At 38.7% G+C, this 24,062-nt stretch overlaps 1 protein-coding gene and 1 long non-coding RNA gene across 2 annotated transcripts in view; both read left to right on the top strand.

The window, feature by feature from the left end:
- The window catches only part of LOC118410636 (dmX-like protein 2), a 141,722-nt gene that overhangs the window by 8,928 nt on the left and 108,732 nt on the right, over positions 1-24,062 (top strand). The window contains exons 2-3 of the mRNA XM_035812420.1: positions 10,832-10,954; positions 15,228-15,302. Of these exons, the coding sequence (XP_035668313.1) occupies positions 10,832-10,954; positions 15,228-15,302 (198 nt within the window). The remainder of the gene's footprint in view (positions 1-10,831; positions 10,955-15,227; positions 15,303-24,062) is intronic.
- On the top strand, positions 18,422-23,160 carry LOC118409284. Its single transcript, XR_004830416.1, has 3 exons — positions 18,422-19,038; positions 20,094-20,220; positions 20,439-23,160. It is a non-coding gene; the product is annotated as an uncharacterized LOC118409284 (long non-coding RNA).

A 24,062-nucleotide genomic window follows, 5' to 3' on the forward strand; every position in this document is an offset into this window, starting at 1 on the left:
ATGAATAAACAGTGACACCGAGAATAGGTACCTGAACAATTATAGCTTCTTCATTTTTATCCTTTCACATCTTCAATTATTTTATTCTTTGATTGGAATTGACTTTATATCTGACATTCTATGACATTCGTTACCATATATATTTTCTAATACAAATGTAAATTGTAGCAATTTACCGCATGTATTTTCTCATTTTACTGTAGCTTTTTACGATTTACAGTTTGGTCAAAAACGGACAAAATTGGACAAGAAATGCTGTCTATCATGCCACACACACGCCACTTGACCACAATGATAAAATATCTAGCATATTCTTCACCCTTCCAATGCCTGTAAGCTTGATGACTAAAATGTACCCCCTGTCTTCAATTCTATTGGCACCTTTATTTTGGTTGGATTTAGATCTCCGCTAGTGATACCATGTTCACTTTGACCTGGAGTTCATCTTATCTGGAAAACTCTCCACCACATCTGCCCAGGTTCTTATTAGTGGCAGTGCCACGTCCTTAACAAAACCTTCTATCTGAACTTCCCATCTTAGAATAGTTAGATGCACCCACTATTGGGATTACCAAACAGTTTGGGGATCTGTGTCCAAACCAAACTTTAAACTATCTAAACAGAGCATCTGGACACTTTACACTTATGTTTATAGTTAGAGATTGGCCTGTAAACTTACATGTATGCTAAAGGCCGTAGGAAAAAAATTTTGTGGTTCTGGTAAAACGTTATAGCATTGTTGTAGCCAGCCTGAAATAATTTTCCATCTCCTCAATTTTGAATGGAAATTCTATCATAGGTGCAACGTTCCAAGGAAGGGTCTGGGGACATGCTTCCAAAACAATTTAGCAATCTATAGACCCTCTGAAGCGCTATTTCCTGCATTTTGACGTGTAAATTTTGCTGGTAGACTGAGCAGCTTGTTGGCAGTTTCTGTTTTGGTAAAAGATTTCATATGGAAGGACGGGTGCTGGCTACAATTTAGGAATCTAGCTAGTGCCTGTGCTTCTGTCCTTTGACAGAATTTTGTCACAGTGTGGCTCAGGACGGACAAAAATTTTGCCTATTCTAGCTGTCCCTTTATTGGACAGAAATCGGCATACAAAAAATATGAGAACTTGGACTTTTTAAGAATTCTATCTAAGGGATCTCCAGAGAAGCTTGTTTCTAACGCCCGCTGAGACAATACCAGAAGCAGAAGGCAGAAGCGCAGAGGCCACGTGGGTGCCGTGAGCCAGGGTCCCCAGCGCCCCCCTTCCCACTATAATTCTATCCTGTCGCATCGTGCTAACATTTTTGTTGTTGTTTTCTCTGGTTCACTGTCAGTTTATATTGCGTCCAAAGGGGAAAACAAAAACAAAATACTTTCATTTCATGTAACACTTTTTGGGTAATTTTGTGAACATAGCCTAGTTTCAAGCCAAGTGACATTGCATTTTCCCACGAAAAAAAGTACCGGATCCATCAAAGGCTTCTCGAGTTATGCTGTACACAGATGCACAGATTTTAGTGTAAACATTTTGGCGAGGGTAAAGAATTCTGTATCTACATTCTGCATATACACCGTCCCACTGAGCTAACAAGCCTCAGAAGTGATGCAGTGTTACCTTCATACTAGGGGGTGAAGGTTGTGACATTGGGAAGGTCGTGGCACAGCTGATCTTATTAAGTATATATACCATATGCAGGCCCAGATAGCCTAACAAGGTTAAGGTCAGGAATCATCCTATGAATAGGTAGCCTGGGCACCATCCAGAAAGTAGTTTGCTCCGGCGTTCATTATATACTATATACAGTCGCTTCTTAGCTCTGACATTCATTAATACACTATATACAGTCGCTTCTCTGTGCTTCCATCTGGGAACGCGGACCATCTTAACGTCTGGAATCGTCCAAATTTTGGAAGCAGGCGCTGATTGGTCCCTACACATGAGCAAAATATGGAACGGATTCAAGGGGTCGTTCAAACAGACGTTCCAACATAGGACAAGCCCTCCACCCGCTCGGGGGAGGCCTGTTGTCATCGAACAAGCGCTCTAGAGCATATTCCTTGATTCGCTCATTAACTGACATCTCCAGACGGATAGCAGAAGCGAACGTAGGAGCGAACTACTATCCGGATGGTACCCAGGCTAATGTATAGGTAAATACATATACAATTGTGAGGCTGCGCCATCTTAATATGTTGGCTCCCAGATTTTTTTCAGAAACAACTTTAAATGCAGAAATGTTTGCAGTGGATGTATGTTTAACGTTTTTTGCGCTTACCACAAAATTAAAACCACCACAAACGTTAATCTATTACAGTATGTGACTACAGTGCACTATGGCGCTACCGCAAACTTAAAACCACCACGAACCAGCCACTATCTAGCCTGGTTACCAAACCCCAGCCCGATCTCAAGTATCTATCGTGCAGGGGTCTGGCAGGATGACATACATCATGTAGGAACTCTTTTCAATTTTGCCCCTTATAGTGGGCAAAAAACTAAACCAATAGTTACAATAGCAGGATCAGCAGGAGGTAATTACACCCTACCATGATTGGTTAAAGACCCCCAACTGTATTTTTTGAATCCATAACAGTGACCACTGAGTACCTGATTCGCTACTGTGATAGCCTGCTGACCAACTGTGGTGTGTTCTACCTGTGGTGTGAGTGGTCATCAATCCTAGGTTCTCCTCCCTCTGATCAAGGGCCTTCAAGAACCTTTCTACAGCCATCCTGCCAGACCCCAACACGAAAGATATTTGAGGTTGGGGTATGGTATCCAGGCTAGCCACTATCCCGCTATCGCTAAATTAAATCCCTGCGAAATGAAATGCAATTACACGAGATGTTGCAACAGTGCATAAAGTACTTTGAAAAATTGCAAAACGTCTTGGTAAAGATAAGGGCTAAACAGAAAATGATAAGTTTTCATGTACATGTACATACACATGTATAGCATACAACTTCCAGCTAACAAGCCTCAGATGTGATGAAGTATTACCTTCGTGCTAGGGCCTAGTAGGGGGATGAAGGTCATGGCATTGGGAAGGTCGTGGCACAGCTAAAAATTCTAATAGGAAACTGTGTGACTCCTACATGCATTGTAAGGAGTAATAAACATGATATAGGGCACTTATACCTGAGCTGTGATAACGTTTGATATGGGTGATTTAGACTGTGTGATAACTTTGGTTATCACATGGGGTTTAATCTAATCTCATTGCACTAGTTTCCAACTAGAATCATTTGAATGCACACTGATTGCACCATTGTCAAAGATTTAAATACCAGGTTCAGATGTTTGAATTGCTGTCATTGCAATTTTTTGTCATGATGATGATGACGATGCTGATGATCATGCAAATTTGCTAATATAGTAATTGTACCAGAAAGTTGTTGAATGGCTAATCATTTAAAGGTGGAAATATGCTGAATGTTAGGTCCAGTGATGAAATTTTTTTTGTAAAATAGGATAGGGCAATTCCGAGAACCAATTGATTGAATTGGTGTGGCCAAAACATGTCTGGTCTTGAAAATAGATGCACTGGTTCAGTCCTATCCCATAAAGTAGGAACTCAGAAAGAAATCAGGTAATATACTAATTTTGTTAACAAAAGTTTATGAAATGGAGCCCAAAAATCAAATCACTGTGGCCTTTGAGTACCCAAATATGATTCCTGACAAGAAATCTAGAAAGGAAATCAAATTACATATTACCCACAAAATCACTTACATGTTCAGAATATTATCTCATCAGACAGTTACATGTTCAGTTGATAGCACATACTATTAGGATACAGTAATTGTATTGGATATGCACACTTTTATGTCATACCTGGGCCGCGATACGCCCATTCCTCGTTAAAGGGGCAAATTGCTGTCGCACATAAGCAGCGGGCCACAGTTTTCTTTAAAGACACAATGACTACGTATTTTGCCCTTTTCCGTTACAAGTACATGATAGTAATATGCTAAGCAATGTTTTCCCACCATTGTTAGTTGCCTTTTGGTCGTCCCGGGTAAGGTTTTGCTTAGAAACATGCTAAAAACATGTGTCGGAAATGCTATAAAGGTGAATATCGTGGCATTCTGATAATGAAAAGACGTTAGTTCTTTAAATTTTCAGTCATAATTTACATCAACCACTTAGGCCGGCTTGTCACGTGTTGATGAACTTGTCCAGCAGACGACCTTTTTACGTCAGATGCCGTTTTATTCTTGTCGCCAACTTTTGTATAATTTACGTTACCGAACTTCTGTTGGGTGTAATTCGCTTACGAAAAGACATTTTCCGATAATTTTTTCACTGTTTTATCTGCTAAACAGTGGTGTTGCGTAACAAACAAATGACAGAACACATAAAACACGAATGTTGGAAACATGACTATAACCGCCAATCTCAGGCCGTTTGTCACTTTTTTGATATAATTTACGTTACCATAATAAGTCCCTTAGAATTATAGAAAGATTATTACTTTTGTACTCATAGGAAAGAATGCTCCCAGATAAGTAATTGCCTGCAGAGTTAATCTTTCCAGAGCTGTTTGTTAAAATTTTATTTATCATTAAAAGCATAAGTATAATTTACGTTACCAGATAATTTACGTTACCATTTTTTTTCTTCAACATGTCATCGGGTGTTCTGATGATTATCTGCTGTAATGTTACTGTAGGTGGGCTTGGCTTGCCATAGAGTCACAATGCAGCCTGTTTATATGTTCCTGTTTCAGTGAATTTTACGATGCTGGGACTTTTCATTTCTCATAGGAATGTAGAAATACGAGGGGCGAGTAAGGACAGAAAGAAACAACACCCCGACTCCCGGGATTCGAACCCGCGCCGAACCCGTGCAGCCGGATCGCAAATCCAACGTGCTAACCACAACACCAAAAGCTCAAGAGCTGTTGGCGTGGTCAGTTTGGCAGCGCTAGAACCCCACTGTTACAGGAACGATGTTCAAATGATAAACCTGACATGCACCAACTTGGAAAGATGCGGGTGTTTATATTGATATCTGATGCTTCAATAATCAACATTACACGGAATGTATAGTACCAAGTTGAATAAATGTATATTGGGTTGGACTGAACCAAAATAAACCCCTGTTGTCAAAGTAGACTCGTCCAAGTTTGTCGTCATTTTCGCGCGCTTTTTGAAGATCACACGACTGGAATGACAGAAATTCATGCTCAACACTGACTGATGAAGTAAGGTACGTTTCAAGCATGTTTGTCTTAAATAGCAACAGAGATTATGATCAGCTAATTATGAAGGTCAATGTAGTCAAGATTCGTGTCACAGAAATATTTCTCGTTTTACACAGTGCTACAGACGGCGGTAAATCAGCGACACTATTTACGCTAGCGCCACGTTATCTACATTGAGGACTTGTCATTGAGTTATAAGCTCCATGATCAAAAGCATATGGGCTGCAGAAGTTAATAGCTAACTTAAGTTAAGACTTCACTATCATTAGATGTTCCGAAGTTTTCACCTTTGCTTGTTTAGGTTGGAAATCTTGTTAATTAGAAGCAAACTACTCTTTCAACCAGTCGTGACTGCACAGAATTGATGCACAGAATTGTTTTACATGGACAGACACATGGTTCAAGGCAGAAAGCTATTTGTGAAACCAATCCCACTCTATAAAGTCAAGATCTATATAACGTCAGGCTTGTCATGTAATCATGTGGCATTAGTATAAAGGGACAGGCTGCCAGGATAACTGTAGAACAGACCAGTGCCTTTACACATGCAGCTCTCTTTTGGAAAATTCACTGTTGTTTATAGCCTTGCTCATCAACAAAAACCTTGTTATACACATATTACACAGTTCTCTCTGCCGGTATTATTGAACCACACGATATAAGGTGTATGGATGGACATTTTGTTAGGTAGCACATTCATTCTATATTGATGTGACATTGTGTTTGTTCCACGAACAAAGATTGTCCTGACATTAAAAAATGTTTTATAAGAAGTGCGATAACTGGTGTTTAGTTTGTTGTATTTCCAATATCGAAAGCTTGTGCTAGAAAGGCCCAGTCCATCTGGTGCATGTTGCCATCGCATCATGTCCTGCTATTCCCAAAGACTTGATTGAAGGACGCGAGGACGAAGCGGTTCTGACCTAGAGCGTGTGATTGCGTGAATCCTTTGTTACTTAGCATGTATTTAAATAGACCCCGCCAAGATAGAGACCTTGCATATCTTGGGTGTCTTTCCGCAGAGTCCGGGTGGGCACAGGACGAACAAGATTATACGGGTATTCCGGATAACAAAGATACACTTTTTTGCTACTCTGAGTTAGCAACATGAAGATAAGAGGTCCAGCATTATAGACGAACATGACCTGATCAGTTCAAATTGAGCCAGTATGTACACTATTCGGCTTTCCTCCAAATGTTAGAGATTCTGTAATTTACGTTACCACAGTTCATTGGCATTTACCTGTAGAATAGATATCGCCTGCTTCCAACCATTTTCATAAATATATTCTATCGCTCTTATCCCATCCTACAGGGTGAAAATTAAGGAGTATTAAACGGTTTGTCTTCAGATCAGAAAAAAATATATCATTTATTTACTTTTATACAAATGTAGCAAACTCAATAGCTAGTAATTTTGATGATTATTCTGAAACAAATGACACGGCGGTTAAATATTTCTCATTGGCGTGTAATTTGAAGGTTTTGGGCTGGAAAATTTGCTAATTTGGCTGTTGTTAATCCACTATTACTTGCTGGAACATTTCTCTGTGTAGTAATATGCTCTTTATTACGAAATTGTAGGAAAGATGGCATGGCCTACTAAAAATCAAATATCTCCAAAATTAAGCGTGTTAGCACCAGACAAAAATAGCAAAAGATAGTCGATATAAGTGGTAACAAGTTCATACCAGCAGGTAAGCGTTTTGGACAACTTTATTTTTTTCAATTTTCTACCTCCAATTTTCCCAGTTAATGAGGAATGGGCGGATAACGTTTGATACGGGTGTTCTGGACTGTGTGATTACTGTGGTTATCACATGGGGTTTTACTCTGAGATTCTGTATAGAACAAATTTTAAATTAAATGCACTTTGATTGCGCTGTTGTTGAAAGTTTAAAAATGGGATTCGGATGTTTGAATTGCAGTTGGTACAATTTTATTTGTTTGAGGACACAAAACTCTCTCAACTCTAGTCTTGGTGCATTTTGCATCAAATTCCATTTTTTCTTGGGTGGGTATGACATAAATGATTGTAACATAGCGTATTCTCAAATATGTTGTGATAACGTTCAATACTGTTACAGGTGTTCCGAACTGGTCATTATTTTACAGTATTGCACAGGCTTGAAAGTTGTATTGCACTTGCTTCTATCGAATGATTTGAATGCATTTGGCATTTATTTCAGGTGCTGTTGTCAAAAATTTAAGCACGAAATTCAGACATTGGATTTGATGAAAAGTTTTTGTTTGAGGACAAAAAATTTTCTCAACTTCTGGCCAGACTTTTAGCCAGGCATGCGTCATTGCATTATCTTTTTATCTAAATAACATGAAATTGGACGCACTAAATGCTTTTAGGTTTGGGAGCAGATCCTCTGACAAGCATGACATTCTGATTGACCAGGGATGCCACTAGGTCATCTGTGGTCACAGTCTTTTAAATTATAACCTCTCTGACAGTAATTTTGCCCCTGAGGATACCTTAAAGTACACCATTTTAACTTAAAATTCTCGAAAACTCTGCACCATGAAAGGTGGATGCTCCCTGACCCCCCCACAATAGTCGTATAGTACTGTAAATGCATTTAAGTTCGCGGGGATTTAATTTCGCGTTAACAGAAAAAAGGACTTTTCGCGGTGGTTTTAATTTCGCGGTAACACCATAGACTGCAGTCTAATACCATAATAGAAAATAGGTTTTAAGTTCGCGGTGAAGTGGTCACCGCAAAAACCGCGAACATTAATCCACCGCGAACATTTCTGCATTTACAGTATCACTTACCGCAAGAGATTTGGACCCTTATATTTAGTTATGATAAAATCCTAGCTAAAAACCTGGTACCTTGGGTCATATGGAATATACTGTGTTGTATTCTATTTGTACAAGCCAGTGAAGTAATAGAATTAGAATGGCCCACCAAACAGATGTTTCTGCTTGTCTGTGACAACTCCATACACAGTAAATCCCCGTGGGACATGTGGAAATATGATGGGCCAGGTATGATTTGATCTAGCTGGGTTTAATTTGGTACCAGACTGGCTGGATGAAATGTTTTGCTTGTGTGGTGTCTGTGTCTTGTATCAATACCTTATAAAGTAAAAATGTTGTGACTTGGGTTTCCGAACGACTCCAGTGAAAACCTTCCAACCCCTTAGCCTTTCATTGGTCACTAATAAAGGACATAATTTAAAGAGTATAATTATTCATTCATCCATTCATTCAACTTCTTTTTATTTTACAACGAAAATCAAAAAGGACTTTAGATGTATATCAGACTCTGTTAACACCTAAATGCTTTGACAAGCTGTAAGAATATCTGTCTTCGACATAAGTCAGTCAGTTTATTGATAATTACACAAATTGATTGTACTTGTGATTGTACGATTTATGTCTGTATAATTACAATTATTACCTGAGTGCCTGATTGCTAATTAATAAAATTGTAATGTATCAAATTTTGTTGGGTCTCTTCGGCCAGGATCTAAAAAAAATGAGAGTATCCTTATAACATACACCAATACCGATCCTATTTTTTTAGGGCTGTGATCAGAAACACAACATTTTTTTACTTAGGCCTTAGGCCACACCAATTTAATTTCTTGGTTCACGGATTCGCTCGCTCTTTTTTTTTTGGAAAAAAAAAATAAAAATAAAAATTACCACTCAGCAAATTTTCATCATTAATGAAACCATTCACCAGCTTTCTGGTGTAGCAAATTGGCCTTTATATTATTAGCTCCTTAACGTGCGGGTACAGATGCTGTTACTGTACAATAATAATGTTTTAAATTTGTACTTTTTTCAAGCTGAAAACTTTTTTTCTTTGTGTTTTGGATTAGCCGTTACCTTTACCCCAACCATTTGACAATTTTTATTTTTATTTTCATTTCGCCCTCTCGCTCCATATTTTTTATGAAAAAATCCGTGAACCAAGAAATTAAATTGGTGTGGCCTTAAGGCTTAACCCATAAGGATTCCCAACTGATCCTCGGTTACATCAGGACAAAAATAAAGGGTTATATAAGTATTGATTGCGGAACAAGATAGCGGGGAATCGTGATCCCGACCCCGGGTTGTCTCGGAGGCCGTCTTCAGTTCTGTCACGTCGTGGCACGTCTTATTGCCGTAGAATTACCCTTTATTGCGTGGGCCGCGATTAGCAGTAAACCAAACAGCGGGTAACACCTGAGCACGGGGCTGGGAGTCATTATGGGGAAATGGAGATAAAACTGGAGATACATCCTGGAAATGTTTCCTTCTCCATTTATTTCCTTAAAGTTTTACTTATCCATCTTGAGGAGTGGACCAGGCAACAGTGGACAAACCTGAGAAAGTACAATCTGCTTTTCTTTTAAAGCAGGAACATTTTAAGCATTATTTAGGCATCTTTAAATTAATTTGATTATATGGGTGACATCCTAGAATCCCCAAAATTATTCAAATAAAAAAAGTTTGACAAAAAATAAGTTGCCTTCATTTTGAAAATGGTCATCACGAAGGTTGAATATAGACTGAATATAGTCTATACCAAACAATGCATTCATTTTTGTTCTTTCTTTGACCTCGTAACGTTCCATGATACTCAATTTATACCTGGGTTAAGTGAGAAAATTCATGGGCACAACATTGGTGGCATGTCAGAAGATTCAAACCCAAAACCTCTAGGTCCTGGGTCAAACATCCGAACGGCAACGCAATGGCACAAGTATAGCAACCACTTGGCCTACATGTCTGTGCGCCCCCCATACCATGCAGTAATATATCAAAGATATTACAGCTGTGGAAGTATTGCCTGATTTAAGTCTGTACCATGGAAGAGCCATTTGTGGAATGGTTAGAGGTGGCGTTCGTGTCAGCCATTCATTTGGTGGATGACCCTTTCTCGGTGAAAGAGGGGCTTGCGGCTGGTTGCTTTGATAAATGGCGTGGCGTGTGGAACACAAATGTTCGCCCAGTCTTATTACAGAGCGCTTGTGAGCCTTGATGTAGTATGTAGAGGCGAGAAACGTTTGATTGTAAGTGTAATGATAGATGCTGTACTTTTTCTTCTTTTGAGAATAAACGTTTGGATTACTAATATTTCTACCATCAGTTTGTGTGTATTTTGTATCTCTATGAATGAATGAATGAATGGATGGATGCATGAGAGATTCTAATTATTAAAGTGTCTTCAATAAGGCTGATCAGAAATATTTAAGTGAGGTCCTCTGACATGATGAATTATATTTGTTAAAAGTAAGATGTTATGAATACATGTGCCTAATATGGTCAAGGAAAACTTGCTGTGAGTGAGTGCTTTGACTATTGCTATCATTTGCTTGTATAAATTACTTTGTTGTTTTGAATACAATGTATATGGATGTTGCATCAATTTTCCTCTATTTCAAAAGTTTTAGCTATACTGTAAATTATACAAAGCAGCAGTAAATTTAGCAACTATGTGCCATTGATTGAAAAAACATGGATTGTTACATCATAGTATGAAGTGAAGTATAAAGAAGATGTATGAAGTATAAAGAAGATGTATGAAGTATAAAGAAGATGTAAAATGCAGCACGATATTGTCTGAGAAAAAAAATGTGTGTTTCTTGTGATACTGAGTTTGTCCTCCTTGTTGATTCCCTCCAGGCGTATGGGTCAGGATGTGACCTGGTCATACTGGGCAGCGATTTTCAGCGTGTCCAAATCTTCCCGGGAACGTCGCGTGGCAACATCCAGGTGGGGTGCGTGGACTGCTCACAGAATGGAAAGGTAGGAAGCTTCCATATAAACTGACAAAGTTATTCATGATATAGTTTCACACCACATGCAACAGGTGAATTGGTGCACCTAACCTAGATAGTGATAGGTGCACAGATAACATTTTGGGTGCACAAAGTAAAATAAAGTGAAATTGTCGGCAAAGGTTGTTAACTTATAAAGGACTGCCTCTCTCTAGAGCTAGAATCTGAATTTCCATAGGTAAACTTTAATAAAAATGTAGCTCAATTTGCTGTATTCTAAAGGAATATTGAATACACTATAAACTAGTGTATGGTAGACTTTAAGTATGTAGTGTATCCAATGTTTATCCTTACACAACACACTTCTATAGACCCTGTATCAGACTGGAGAAGTCCGTGTTGCTGATTTGATAACTGTTATAGTCAGACATGTGCTGGCAGTGTAACAGTCTAACTAATGTTTATCCTTACACAACACACTTCTATAGACCCTGTATCATAGTGGAGAAGTCCATGGTACTGATTTGATAACTGTTACTGTGAGACATGTGCTGGCAGTGTAACTGTCTAACCAATGTTGGTCCTAACACAACACACTTCTATAGACCCTGTATCATATTGGAGAAGTCCATGGTGCTGATTTGATAACTGTTACTGTGAGACATGTGCTGGCAGTGTAACAGTCTATACCCAATGTTGGTCCTAACACAACACACTTCTATAGACCCTGTATCATATTGGAGAAGTCCATGGTGCTGATTTGATAACTGTTACTGTGAGACATGTGCTGGCAGTGTAACAGTCTATACCCAATGTTGGTCCTAACACAACACACTTCTATAGACCCTGTATCATATTGGAGAAGTCCATGGTGCTGATTTGATAACTGTTACTGTGAGACATGTGCTGGCAGTGTAACAGTCTATACCCAATGTTGGTCCTAACACAACACACTTCTATAGACCCTGTATCATACAGGAGAAGTCCATGGTGCTGATTTGATAACTGTTAGAGTGAGACATGTGCTGACAGTGTAACAGTCTATACCCAATGTTGGTCCTAACACAACACACTTCTATAGACCCTGTATCATACAGGAGAAGTCCATGGTGCTGATTTGATAACTGTTATTGTGAGACATGTGCTGGCAGTGTAACGGTCTGTACCCAATGTTGGTCCTAACACAACACACTTCTATAGACCCTGTATCATACAGGAGAAGTCCATGGTGCTGATTTGATAACTGTGATATTGAGACATGTGCTGGCTGTGTATCCAATGTTGGTATAACACAATACAATTCTATCAGCCCTGTATCAGTCCATGATACTTATTTGATGACTGTTATTGCGATGACACTGTCACTGTCATGCTAATTGAAACAGGAGGGCATAAATCGTCCACCCAAGAGTGTACATTAGCATAGGAAAACTCCATGTGGAAATCTGACTGAAGAATCGTAGTGCCAGTCTCGGTGGAGACGTAACAACCTGATTCAGTCTTACTCATCTCTGTTTGGTGTCGGCTGAAGCACTTGGGGGAGGACAACAATGAGTAGATGTATGAGGCAAGGGCCTACCTCGTACAGGGCTGGAAATACTTGGTGCATATGCACTTTCATGCACTATTATGCACATGTAATATTGGAACTGTGCACCCAATTTTTGACTATGGATACATAAATACAAATTGTAGATGCTTACCTACCCTAAAAGTACTTGTATTAGTATATTTCTGACATTCAGATTTTTTTGCTAGTGTTTAAAAACGAATAAACCTTTGTTGTATCATGATGGTTGAAATTTTGAATTTAGGTATAGAATTTCAGATTCCTGTTCTGATTGAACAGTTAAGTTAGTAATTCTGTTGTGCTGACATTCTTGTCCCTCCATTGATAACCTTTTAGCATGATAGAAGGTTTTCCTTCAACTCACATCGTACAACTGTTCAACTACCAAAGGTCTTCTACAGTTGCAGTTTCTTTTCTGACTCACTGCCAAAATATGGAACTCTCCTGATGACAGCTGTTTTCCTCCTGTATACACTCTTCAAGAATTTGAAATTAATGTAAACCTCTGTCTCTATCATAAGGGATAGTTTTCACCAGGGTTGTAGCCAGCCTGAAATCATTTTCAGTCCGCTTGATTTTGAATGGGAATCCTATCAAGCATCAAAGGCATGGCGTGACATTGCGCGCCATTTCTAAGGGGTCTGGGTCCCAGAAACTTTTTAAATCAAGGCCCTCTGAAACACTATTTCCTGCATTTTGAGGTGCAAATTTTGCTTGTAGACTAAGCTGTTCAATGGCATCTGTTTTGGTGAAGAAGAACACATGGGTTTAATTTTTTTTTAAATATCTTTACATCTCAATTTCTGTCTGTCCCACGGGACGGAATGGGGAAAACTTTTTTCAGTCCCCAGCTGCAAAATTCCTTCAAAGGACTGAAAGACAGGTGCTGGCTACAACCCTGGTTTTCACCATTCATCAACTTTGTTTAATAACTAGAAGTGGTCAAATGGCATTGCATTGAATAATTTAGAAAATAAAATACTGAAGTTTAAGTTTGTGTTGTGCACCCCAAATTTCTTTCCTGTGCACGTAAATATTGGTGAGTTGCACAAGTGTGCATACTCCCAGAAATGAATTTGGAGCCCTGTTGTGGGTGTGATGTGATTGTGCGGGAAGCGAGAAATGATGAGAATCTTGTCGTTAGTGATGTGGGAAATAAGATCAAGCTGTTTGGATTGTCCCAACAGCGGGACGCTTTTCATCTCTCCAACCAGTCAGGCAAAACTCTTACTGGTGCTTATTTTCTGGAAATTGATAACAGTCACAGATTGTATTACTGTAAATGCATTTAAGTTCGCGGGGATTTAATTTCGTGGTAGCGGGAAAATGGACTTTTCGCAGTGGTTTTAATTTCGCGGTAGCACCATGCACTGTAGTCTCTTACTGTTATGGAAAAATGTTCGCGGTGGTTTTAAATTCGCGGTGAAGCGGCCGCCGGGAAAATCGCGAACATTAATCCACCGCAAACATTTCTGTATTTACAGTATATGAATTCAGGCCACACCAATTTGATTTGTTAGATCTCGGATTTGAAAAAAAACATGCTTAACTGGAAAAACATCACGAAAACAACGCCTAAAGAACCTGGTTTGTGCCATTGTGTACTCAGTTTTATGGAGTGAATACAGACAAGTCATATTCAAGTTTCCTCCCTACCCTCTAGTTTTATGATGTCTACTTGCTATATTTTCATTTTTTTTTAAATCTGTTAACAAATTAATTTGATGTGACATAAGGGCCCTTAAGGTAAGTTTTTTTCTCTAAAAAAGTTGACAGTCTTGAATACTTCTCACATGTCCTTCATCTCCAATTCTATTTCTATTGATATAATATTTTCAACTTTACTTTGAATAGATAGAACAATAGTGTTCCCAAAGGGCTTTAACTTCATTTTTTTTGGAATAGATTCATTTAGCCTAAAACTGTAAAAGTTGGGTGTGCACAACATGAAATAGAATATGATTTTAATAAAATGTGTAAGTTTCCACTCAACAAAAAAATTGGAAATTTGCAAGGAAAATGATGAGCGACCAAGCAGGGGGATAGTGTGGGTTTCTTACACCGATGGTGTGATTTTAGAGAATTTCGATTAAAAACAAGGCTTTTTATATAAAGCTTCTTCAGGGGAGAAATTATAGTCAGACAAGTCAAAGTTAAATGCTGTGGCCACATGCGACCTAGAAGCATCTCTAGTCAACCAGACTTTTATACTTGTCTGTGAATCCGATCCCCAGGGTAAAGGGGGTGCATGCGCCAAAAATAGTTACTCAAGCAACTGGATATGGTTTTGAAACGGTCAGACTTTTCGGAAAGAATCCACTTTCCTTCGTCAGTGACACTGAAGTGATCTGCAAGAAACAGGTCTTTTATACTCTAACTATGAATGAAGACAATTGTCCAATAGGAAAGGTTGTAAGACAATTCAGACTGAAGACAATTTGGATTCCAAAGAAAACAAAGCTAAGCCAAAGTCAAGCTGAAGACAATTTGGATATCAAAGGATATCAAGGCTAAGACACAGTTAATGCAAATGAGTCAATTAGCTCCTGTTGTTTTAGTTACAGGAGCTAAAAGTTTTGTTGGCGGGGGTGGGGGGTGGTGGGGAGGTTGTGGTAGTGCTATGTTTAGGGTATGGTGGCGCAGCGCTCTTGTTCCCTCTCTAGAAAAAAGACCCCCGTTTTCTCCAGAAGATGTTTTGTAGTTTTAACCCTTCTTTCAATTTTTCTTTCAGATTGCAGCCTCCTATGCCAACAATGTCTACATCTTTGAGCCGTACCCAGGGATAAGCAAGACTGGAGCATCAAATGTAAGTTAGACTTTCTCTCTTAACTTCAGAACTTATCTCAGTTGGTTAATGTTGACTGATATACATTTGACATTAGTAGCCATGTACCTGTAAGAAAGCTTTATTTCCAGCTGAAATGGTGACTGAAAAAAAAATGGATAAGAAGAAGATTTGTTGGTCAATTTTTAGGCTGTTTTGATAATGAACATCAGTGACAGGCAGTTGCGTGTATTAGGGTTCTACCGGTCCGAGAGAAATAGAATTCCTGTGATGTTATTGGTTAGAAAGAGATTCAATCCTATCTTTTTTTGTGGACAGGTTTTTTGATTTGCTTTAACATTTAAACACTACATGTATTTTTTACATATCCATTTCTTCTCTGCACACAAGTTGCTTGTGCATTGAAATGCTTATATATCCAATATACTAATTGTACAATTTTAACATAAATGTAGCAATCACAGAGATACTATATGCTCGTGTCTCTCATGTCTGAAATGGACCCGAATTTTCTGAGTATGTACAATGATCTCTGGTCCACATGAATTTCATTAGGATGAATATAACCTTTTCTTAATATTGGCAGTGTTAAATAGGATGATGAATTGTTCTGTTTTTGCTATCACATTGGTCTCATTTAACTGAAACCCTGAAAAGTCAACCGTTAACAAAAACTGCAGGAGACATTTCTTGAAAATTGTGAAGTGGAGGCTTATGTATAGTGGTGCCATGGTTATATTGAAGCTTTTAATCAACAAATTGCAGACCGCCCGTAGATTTGTTCTAAACGAATTACAACCCCAGCACTAAACTGGAATCTTATTGGGAGGAACCTGTGGGGTTTTGTGGCAATACAGACGCAGGAATTATGACTTCCTCACTTAGTCATTAATTTCCTTTCTTATCCACAAATTCCCCCTGCTGTGATATCACCTCCTAACATATAGAATTATGGCTGGCAGTGTTTCACTTGTATGTGAGCTAGAGCTAGTAGCTGACATATGAAGTAGCCAGGCTTCTAGCTTGGATTTTATTACAGGGGGTCCAAATATCTTTAGATTAGTCATGACAAGTGATATAGGAAGGAATATTGTAGGCAGGTCCACCTTCAATGATGCCAGGAGCATTTTAAGTAAAAATGATGCATTGTAAGTAATCCCAAGGGGCAAAATTACTGTCGGAGAGGTCACAGTTTGTGACTGTGGCCACATGTGACCTAGTAGCATCCCTGGTCAATCAGAATCGTAGGAATCTTACACATGTATATCTCAGAGGACCTGCTTCCCAGTGTGAAAGCGTCTAGTGCGTCCAGTTTCTTATATTTTTAGAACATTGCGTCCAAATGATGCCTGAACGCATGCCTGGCTAAAATCTTGATAGTAGCATTAACTGGGTGTTTATCAAGGAACTCAGGGATTGAGTTCCCTGACATGATCTGACAAAGGCACTTAAAATGAATTTCCTGATTTCACTCAGTTGAAAATGAGTAGTGCCAGACTACGTTTCGGGACATCACTACGTATACCTACTAGTACCCACGCATTCTTCCATCGGGAATATTTTTGCCATAAATGCGGAGCATTAAGCACACCAAGAATACCAAGTTTTTCATTTCTCCCCCAAAATTAATTTGTAACCTTACTTTTGTCAGTTCTCCTCAGGTACATTGTATTTAGCCCGTATAATTCAATTAGAGGGTAAAATGGGGGGTTTAGTAAATACTGAATATTTTTTGGTGGTTACGTGACAACGAATCCTTTACAGTTAACTGTGAAAAAGGAAGCATTTTTATGTTCTAAAATTGTTACCTTTTAGAACATATTACCCAATTCTAGAGTGTAGAGCTCCTTTAAGATACAATAAAAAGCGTCTTGGTCCCAAAAGTTTGTTAAGAATGGGACTGCAAACCCAAAGTACAAGTAAAAAGATTATTCCTAGCTTACTTGCTACACCTGTACATTTTGAACATGTACAGACCTGCCTACTCTTACTCACCAAATTGCTCGTCTTTTATGTAACAATAAACCCACAGCTAAAGCACCTGGACATCAATCATTCTTTTATGGTAATATCCGAGACGTGACTCATGTGGTAATGACTAAAAATTGCTATAAACTGTGTGACACTTTATTATATGACTGTTGACCATTTTTTAATAGTATTTTAAATAACTCTCTGCAGTCTCTATTTTGCCATTTGATTTTCAAGATTGCATAAGAAAAATGAAACAAGCTGCAATTTAACTGAATGTAAACAAAAGTTTAACTTTAATACAGCGCAAAATCCGCACATAATTTGCTAAGCTGTACACAGCCTACGTCAAATCTTGCATGACCTAATTATAATGGGTATGACATTATACCAGTGTGTACTTCTGATAGGGTATTGTGTATACCGAACAATAGAATCTTTATTTTTGTACTTTTGCATCCTCTTCTTTGACTAAGGGGAAAAACTTTGGAGTTCAGCATTTAGCCTTTTTCGCTGTTATTTTTTTTCTTCAACTTACTGTATTTTTTCTCACTATGCAGCTGATTTTGCAATTTACTGTCTGGTAGAAAACTTTTTTTTCTTTGAAATGGCCAAAAGTTGACGGGCGTGCAGATGTGATCCATATAATGAAATCTACATGGCCTAACAGGAAACATAACCTTATTGTCCTAAGCCATGGCGTTCCTTTGACTGGCAGAAAATGAGCGAACGCCCTTACGGTTGGTTAGGGTTTCCCCCGAAGGGAAGCAGGATGAATTGACGCAGAAAACACAATCCGATCCCCTAATCCAGGCATGGCGCCCGTGCTTGCGTCACGTTTGCGGGTTACCACGGTTACGCTCAGTAACGTTTGATAGCTGCAGTAAGCGGGTTGAGCGTAGCAGAGCTACAGAAAGTCGATGTTGATTAGAAATGTAGCCCCTATTTTTGGGTTCTAAGGAGGATTTACCCAGTCCAAATAGGGAGTACTGTAAAATGTGTTGTTTTTTGAGAGGAAGGCCACACCAATTAAACCTGTTGGTTCTCAGATTTTTAAAAAAAGTTTCAAAAAGCCTGCAATGGAAAAACATAATGATATTGAAGACTGAGGACCAGTTTTTGTGCCTTAGTGCACTTAAAGCCCCCATGCAACGGCCTATGCGACTTTTGAGAAATAAATGAGGCTAACCATGTGTAACACGGAAATAAAGTCCTTTTGATGAAGCGCCGCCTATTTTGCACGCACAAAGCAAAAACTGCACCTCCGGCTCACATTTCTCAAAAGTGCGGCTGGACCGGAAGTGACGTCACACGGGGCATTCCCGGGATGGAACAACATTTGCAGACAACAATATTAGCCACTGCGCTACCTTTTACTTTCTTCCCCGTCGGTAAATTCCGTCATGATGTAATTTTGACTGAAACGGTGAAACGTAGTGTAACTTTTGGTTTTAGTACGTCTGCCTGAGACTGTAAAAGGCGACTGAGGGATGAGACCTCGCTTTATTGAAGTTCGGCAGAGGTCAAATACAAAGTTTGAGCGCAGCGTTGTAGCTAGATACCTATTCATGCCTCTGTGGGGAGCATTTTTCGGAAAACCTGTTTTATGGTGGCCGCAAAGGTCAGTAAGGAGATAGCAGGTGGGCTCAGCTACAGCCGACCGCCCTCCCAGATAATTTGGAGGCCAGGCCGAGCTCGGCGGTGGAAGCTTGTGGAAGCGGAAAGCTGGCGTCGTCTGCTAAACCGAACAAGTTCAGTCGCAGTTCATAAACTGAACAAGCAACGGGTAGGTGAAATCCATCTTCCGACAAAATAATTTAGGGCTTTGGGAAAATCTAAAAATATATGAAATAAGATATGGACGTGTGTTGTTTTTTTTGACGAACGTGTAACGTTACAAGCCTTTATTTATGTTTACGTAAATTATTACGGGGAGGGGGGCACCGACAAAAGACGTAAATTTTGTTGCGTTAGATCTAAGTGCGGACTTGAAGTAATTACTAAGGAATGACTTCTATTGTCATCATATTTTCTGTTTTCCAACTGTTACATGTGGACTTAAGCTATGACCTGTTGCCTGTCAATTTTGTTCTCGTAGCTGCAAGTAGACAGGTGTAACGTTACTGTATTTACAGAATATAAATTACATTGCAATATATGAGTTGAAGAGGTCATCAAGTTAAGATTAAGTATTGTTTGTTTTGTTTTGTGTGACAAAGTGATTTTGTAACTGCTATATAACAAAATATAAAATTGCAATAAAATGACTATCACCAACTAATTCTTCAAGGGAATGAATCACAAATAGGGGCAAGGGACACTGGTGAAATGTTTGTGAACTTCACACATCAACATCTACATTTTCTAATTCTAGTAAAATTGTTATCTTTTTGTTAGCCGACATAACTCATGTATTTATTCTTTATTTCTGGCACTAATAGGCCCATAGCAAGAGCAGAATGTACAATATAAACAACAGATACATTTAAAAGATATACATGATAATAGATATTCATGTTATTAATTTTGTAAGGTCAGATGTATAATTGATCATCATTGCATCAAGATATTTCAAAGTAGCACTGCACTGTAAGAAATATGATATACAGTGAACTCTAAGATTACATACCATTCTTTCCTCTTGATGACTTTGTGACAAATGTTTGTTTCATTGCACTGTCAAAATTCCCAAGTACCTTTGCCTCAATATTTATATAAATATTTTTGCATAAATATTTATAATATTTCTAAGTGCAGCAGTTTAAAAAGCCTCACCAACAAATTGTACTGTTATACTAAATGATAAGCATTTCGCTTATCTTTTCACTTCTGTACTACAAGAACTCAGGCTGCCCTTGTGATGATGGACATGGGGGTTTAATGCACACTGGAGCGATGGCATGGAAGAGGAGAGAGGAAGAATAGAATAGTATTCTCCAACAGAAGAGGAGTTGTTAGAGGCTAGAAGGTTGGTTAGCCGTCATTTTTATGTTTCCAATGTGCAATTGTATGCCGAAGCACATACCATTCTATGATACTACTCAATATCTAATAAAGTCCCCTCTCTTATGAACTAAAAGATCTGTTGCTTTTCTCACTGTAGCTACAATAGTGACTTTCAACATGCAAATTTTCAATTGCCATATTCTTGGGTCCATGTGCAAGCTTATTCCTTGTTATTTACAGATACATGTAATGAGGACATGGAGTGTAAAATCTATGTGCCAGAGGAGCCACCACCATCAAAAGAAAAGAACACATCTTTGAGTCAGACTTCTTCATCTCTTCTCCCTCTGCATTATGTGTGATAGTGGGCAGCTCAAGTTACACCTGGGACATGCTGGCTCAATTCTTCAGGTCACTCAGTTTTGCACATTGTGCAAACATATATATATATATATAAATCATGGTGCAGCCAGCCATGTAATGGCAACACACGCATGTTGAGTCTTTTAATATGAGAAATGTATATAGTCTATCATGTCACATAATAGAAAACCAGGGATTTATGTAATCAAGATATACACAAACTGTAATGCCCTTGACATAATCATTTTCATTGTTTAAAAAGTGTCTGTTTTAGGTAAAAGCTTACAGCATATGTAAATGACAATAATGTACATGTCAACATGTCTTCTTTAATGTCAACAAGGGTATCCATACCCTTGGAAATAGAAATTGTGTCATTCTTTTGAACTGGGTGCTGAAGTTTCTCAACACAATTGTATAGAGCCTGGTCAAATCTTGCTTTACAGCAGCCCATCCAACATTTGTCAGCCTCTGGTCAGGTGCAGCCCAGGCAGCAGAGTTTGTGTCACACAGACTAATTTATATATAGGTATGATCATTTCCATAGTGACCAGTAATTACTCATTAGGTGCACCCTGACTTGGTTTGTACTGATAGTGAAATTTTGCACATTGCAACAATTTTTACATCCAAGGAGGACTTTGGTACTATCCCAGAATTGTCCAATACACGCTCCACAATACACATTTCCATTGATGGAAATACTCACAAATGGAGCCCAAACTTCACCAAACTGCTGTGTTTTTCTGAAAACACTATTGATTGATGATATTTTACATATTGTGCATGAGAAAATCAAAATGCACCAATAAGCACCCATGGGAAAATAAAGAAAATGATATATGATATTGTTTTGGTAATAATTGTCAACAAATATTTTATTTACAACTATTCTAATTGGCTGGTGTGTTGAAGTGTTGCCCCCTTTCAGTTTGTAAGGGGTGAGCACTAAACCTTAGTTTTGTTATGCTATTTCTAAAGCATTTGAAACATGTACATGTCTTTCAGAGTGTTCTTTAATTCCAAACAAAAATAATTTCTTTGGATAATTGCATCTGTGCTAGAACTAATTCCAAATGAAAACATTATTATTGAACAGGTAGTGAGTGAGTGAGTGTGACACATTCCTATTTTTTGTAGCTGCTTGACATTGTATATTTTATATCTATTATTACAATTATCATACAATGAAGTGCTTGAAATTGATTAAGGGGATAAGTGCCCTGATGTGCTTAACTTCAAAAGATTGGTGCATGGAAATCATTTGGGGTGCATGACATGATACAGAGTAGAATGTCAGAAAAAATAACCAACCTTACTGGCTTGAATAGGAAATTCTGTAGTCAATATTCTGAACAGGTCCTACACATGATGTACAACAAAGAATCTATACACTGATTATCTTTGACTTTAAAGGTAATGTACACAAATATTCTGTATCAACATTTGTATATGTAATGTATAGAAGTTTGAGTATAAAGCTGCATTTGTACTTGATGAAAAATGCCCATCCTGTAATACATGTATGTAATGCTACAGTACAATAAAGTCAATTGATTGCTTGGGTATTTGATTTATGATGCTTGTTTGAGTGACAGCTTACTTACGAGTTGCACCTTGGCTGGGCCTATACTCTTGTTGGCACTGCTAAATTTTAAGCACACTGTTTGTTTGTTTGTTTGTTGTAGCACCACAGTATCTATTAAACACAAAACTGAAACCCAGCAGCAGTTGGTATATGGTATAATTTAAACAATGAATGATGCAGTAAATCCACAAATAACACAGGATTTGTTAAACTTTCACCTTTTTTATAATTCAAATTTCAAATAAGCACAGAAAATAACCTGGAATAATCATATAATTTATTGTTTTCTTTATTGCATTGGACAATCCGATGCGGGGGCGGTGTTAAAAAGAAACAAAAATGGCTCTCAACTTCAAGTATATAAATTTGTACTGCCCGATCCGAGTACGAAACTGTTCCGAAGGTTGGTGGGAGGAGGCCCTAGGGCACCATAACACCAGGTACAAAGAAAAATACGGACCAAATAAGGCCCCAAATCAAGTTGACTTCAAACACATTTTGTCAAGGCACCGATTTCATCAAGATTCAAGGAGGTTTTATAACATAAAACTTGCAACAAAAATCTGCTGCGAAACAAACCCTGACGTGGGAGGGCGTTCGCTACACACCGGGGTACCCGCTCCTCATTTCTGCCATTTTCCCGATTTCCCGTCGCTGTCAGCGTCTCCTGCGCCTGGCTGGAACTTATAGGGCCAAAACGGCCCGATAATAATGGCCTGAGATCGTCCTGTGCTCGCGCGCGGCGTCACTTCCCGCAGCATAATTGCCCGCTGCACACGCTGGTCCGCGTCCGGCATTATACTAGGCCCGCCTTCTTGGTGGGCGTACCCCGTGTGACGTCACACGGCGTTCTCCACCAAATCAGCCGGCCTGTGAAACCCGATACGTTTGGCGCGCTGTGATCAAAACGGCCCCGCGATGGGTGCCGCGGTGCCTATTGCTAATGACTACCACCGACAGTCTTACAAATGAAGCAAGAAAATCAAACTTTTCAAACCCGTTGCACTGGGGCTTTAATTTTATGGGGGAGATACAGTCATATTTTCCTCCTTTCACTCTAGCTTTATGATGTCCTCATGCTATATTTTCACTTTTAAAAATCCGAGAAAAAAGAAATTCAATTGGTAAGTCTTAAGATCTCAGCAATTGTCGACTTAGAGTTTGATTGCCTTAAAACATGTTTTATGACCTCAAGCATACTTTAAAAATCAGAATTTTAGTCAGAAGTATTTTTGTGAGCTTTAATTTCTAAGGAGATGTGTACAGTTTGACTTTTGCAGGAAAAAAACTTACTTTACAGACAAAATACTAGAAAGCCAACAATTTTTGCAAAAAAGCAGAATGTTTTCTTGTAACCTTTTGTCAAGACAATACCATTTTATACTATTAGGCTTCCCCAATAGTATTGTGTGCTAGTAAAATGAAAATAAACATACTACATCTTCTTGTTTTTGGACCAGGCCATTTACATATTTTTGAAACCATTAGACCTCGATTGGCTGTTGACAGAGAAAGAAGAAAAGAACACACCAGCAAAAACAATATGTTTTTTCAATATCGAGTAAAACATAATAACCAGTTTTCAATTTGGCAAGCCTAAAGAATATAAGCTTACACGCAAACTCGCTCGCTCCGTTTTATCGTTTTGGCTATAGGTATCACTAATCACATCTTGCTGAATTCAGCAATAAAGTATTTCAAGCCATGACGCGCATCGAAGGGTAAATATCCGTTCACAGGAGGTAAAGAATGGAGTTGAAGGGTGACCTATAAAGTCGCAGGACGTGTGATTGGATTAGTATCAGGGTGTAAATTATTCAGACATGTCCCAGCAGAGAGGGAGGAATTCAGCTGCAGGTGTGAGCTTGGGGTGGACTGGTCCATTGAAGAAATCCCCATGGGGGTGTCCAGTT

The sequence above is a fragment of the Branchiostoma floridae genome, chromosome 2 (genome assembly GCF_000003815.2).
Source record: "Branchiostoma floridae strain S238N-H82 chromosome 2, Bfl_VNyyK, whole genome shotgun sequence".
In the NCBI taxonomy this organism is placed as follows: Eukaryota; Metazoa; Chordata; class Leptocardii; order Amphioxiformes; family Branchiostomatidae; genus Branchiostoma; species Branchiostoma floridae.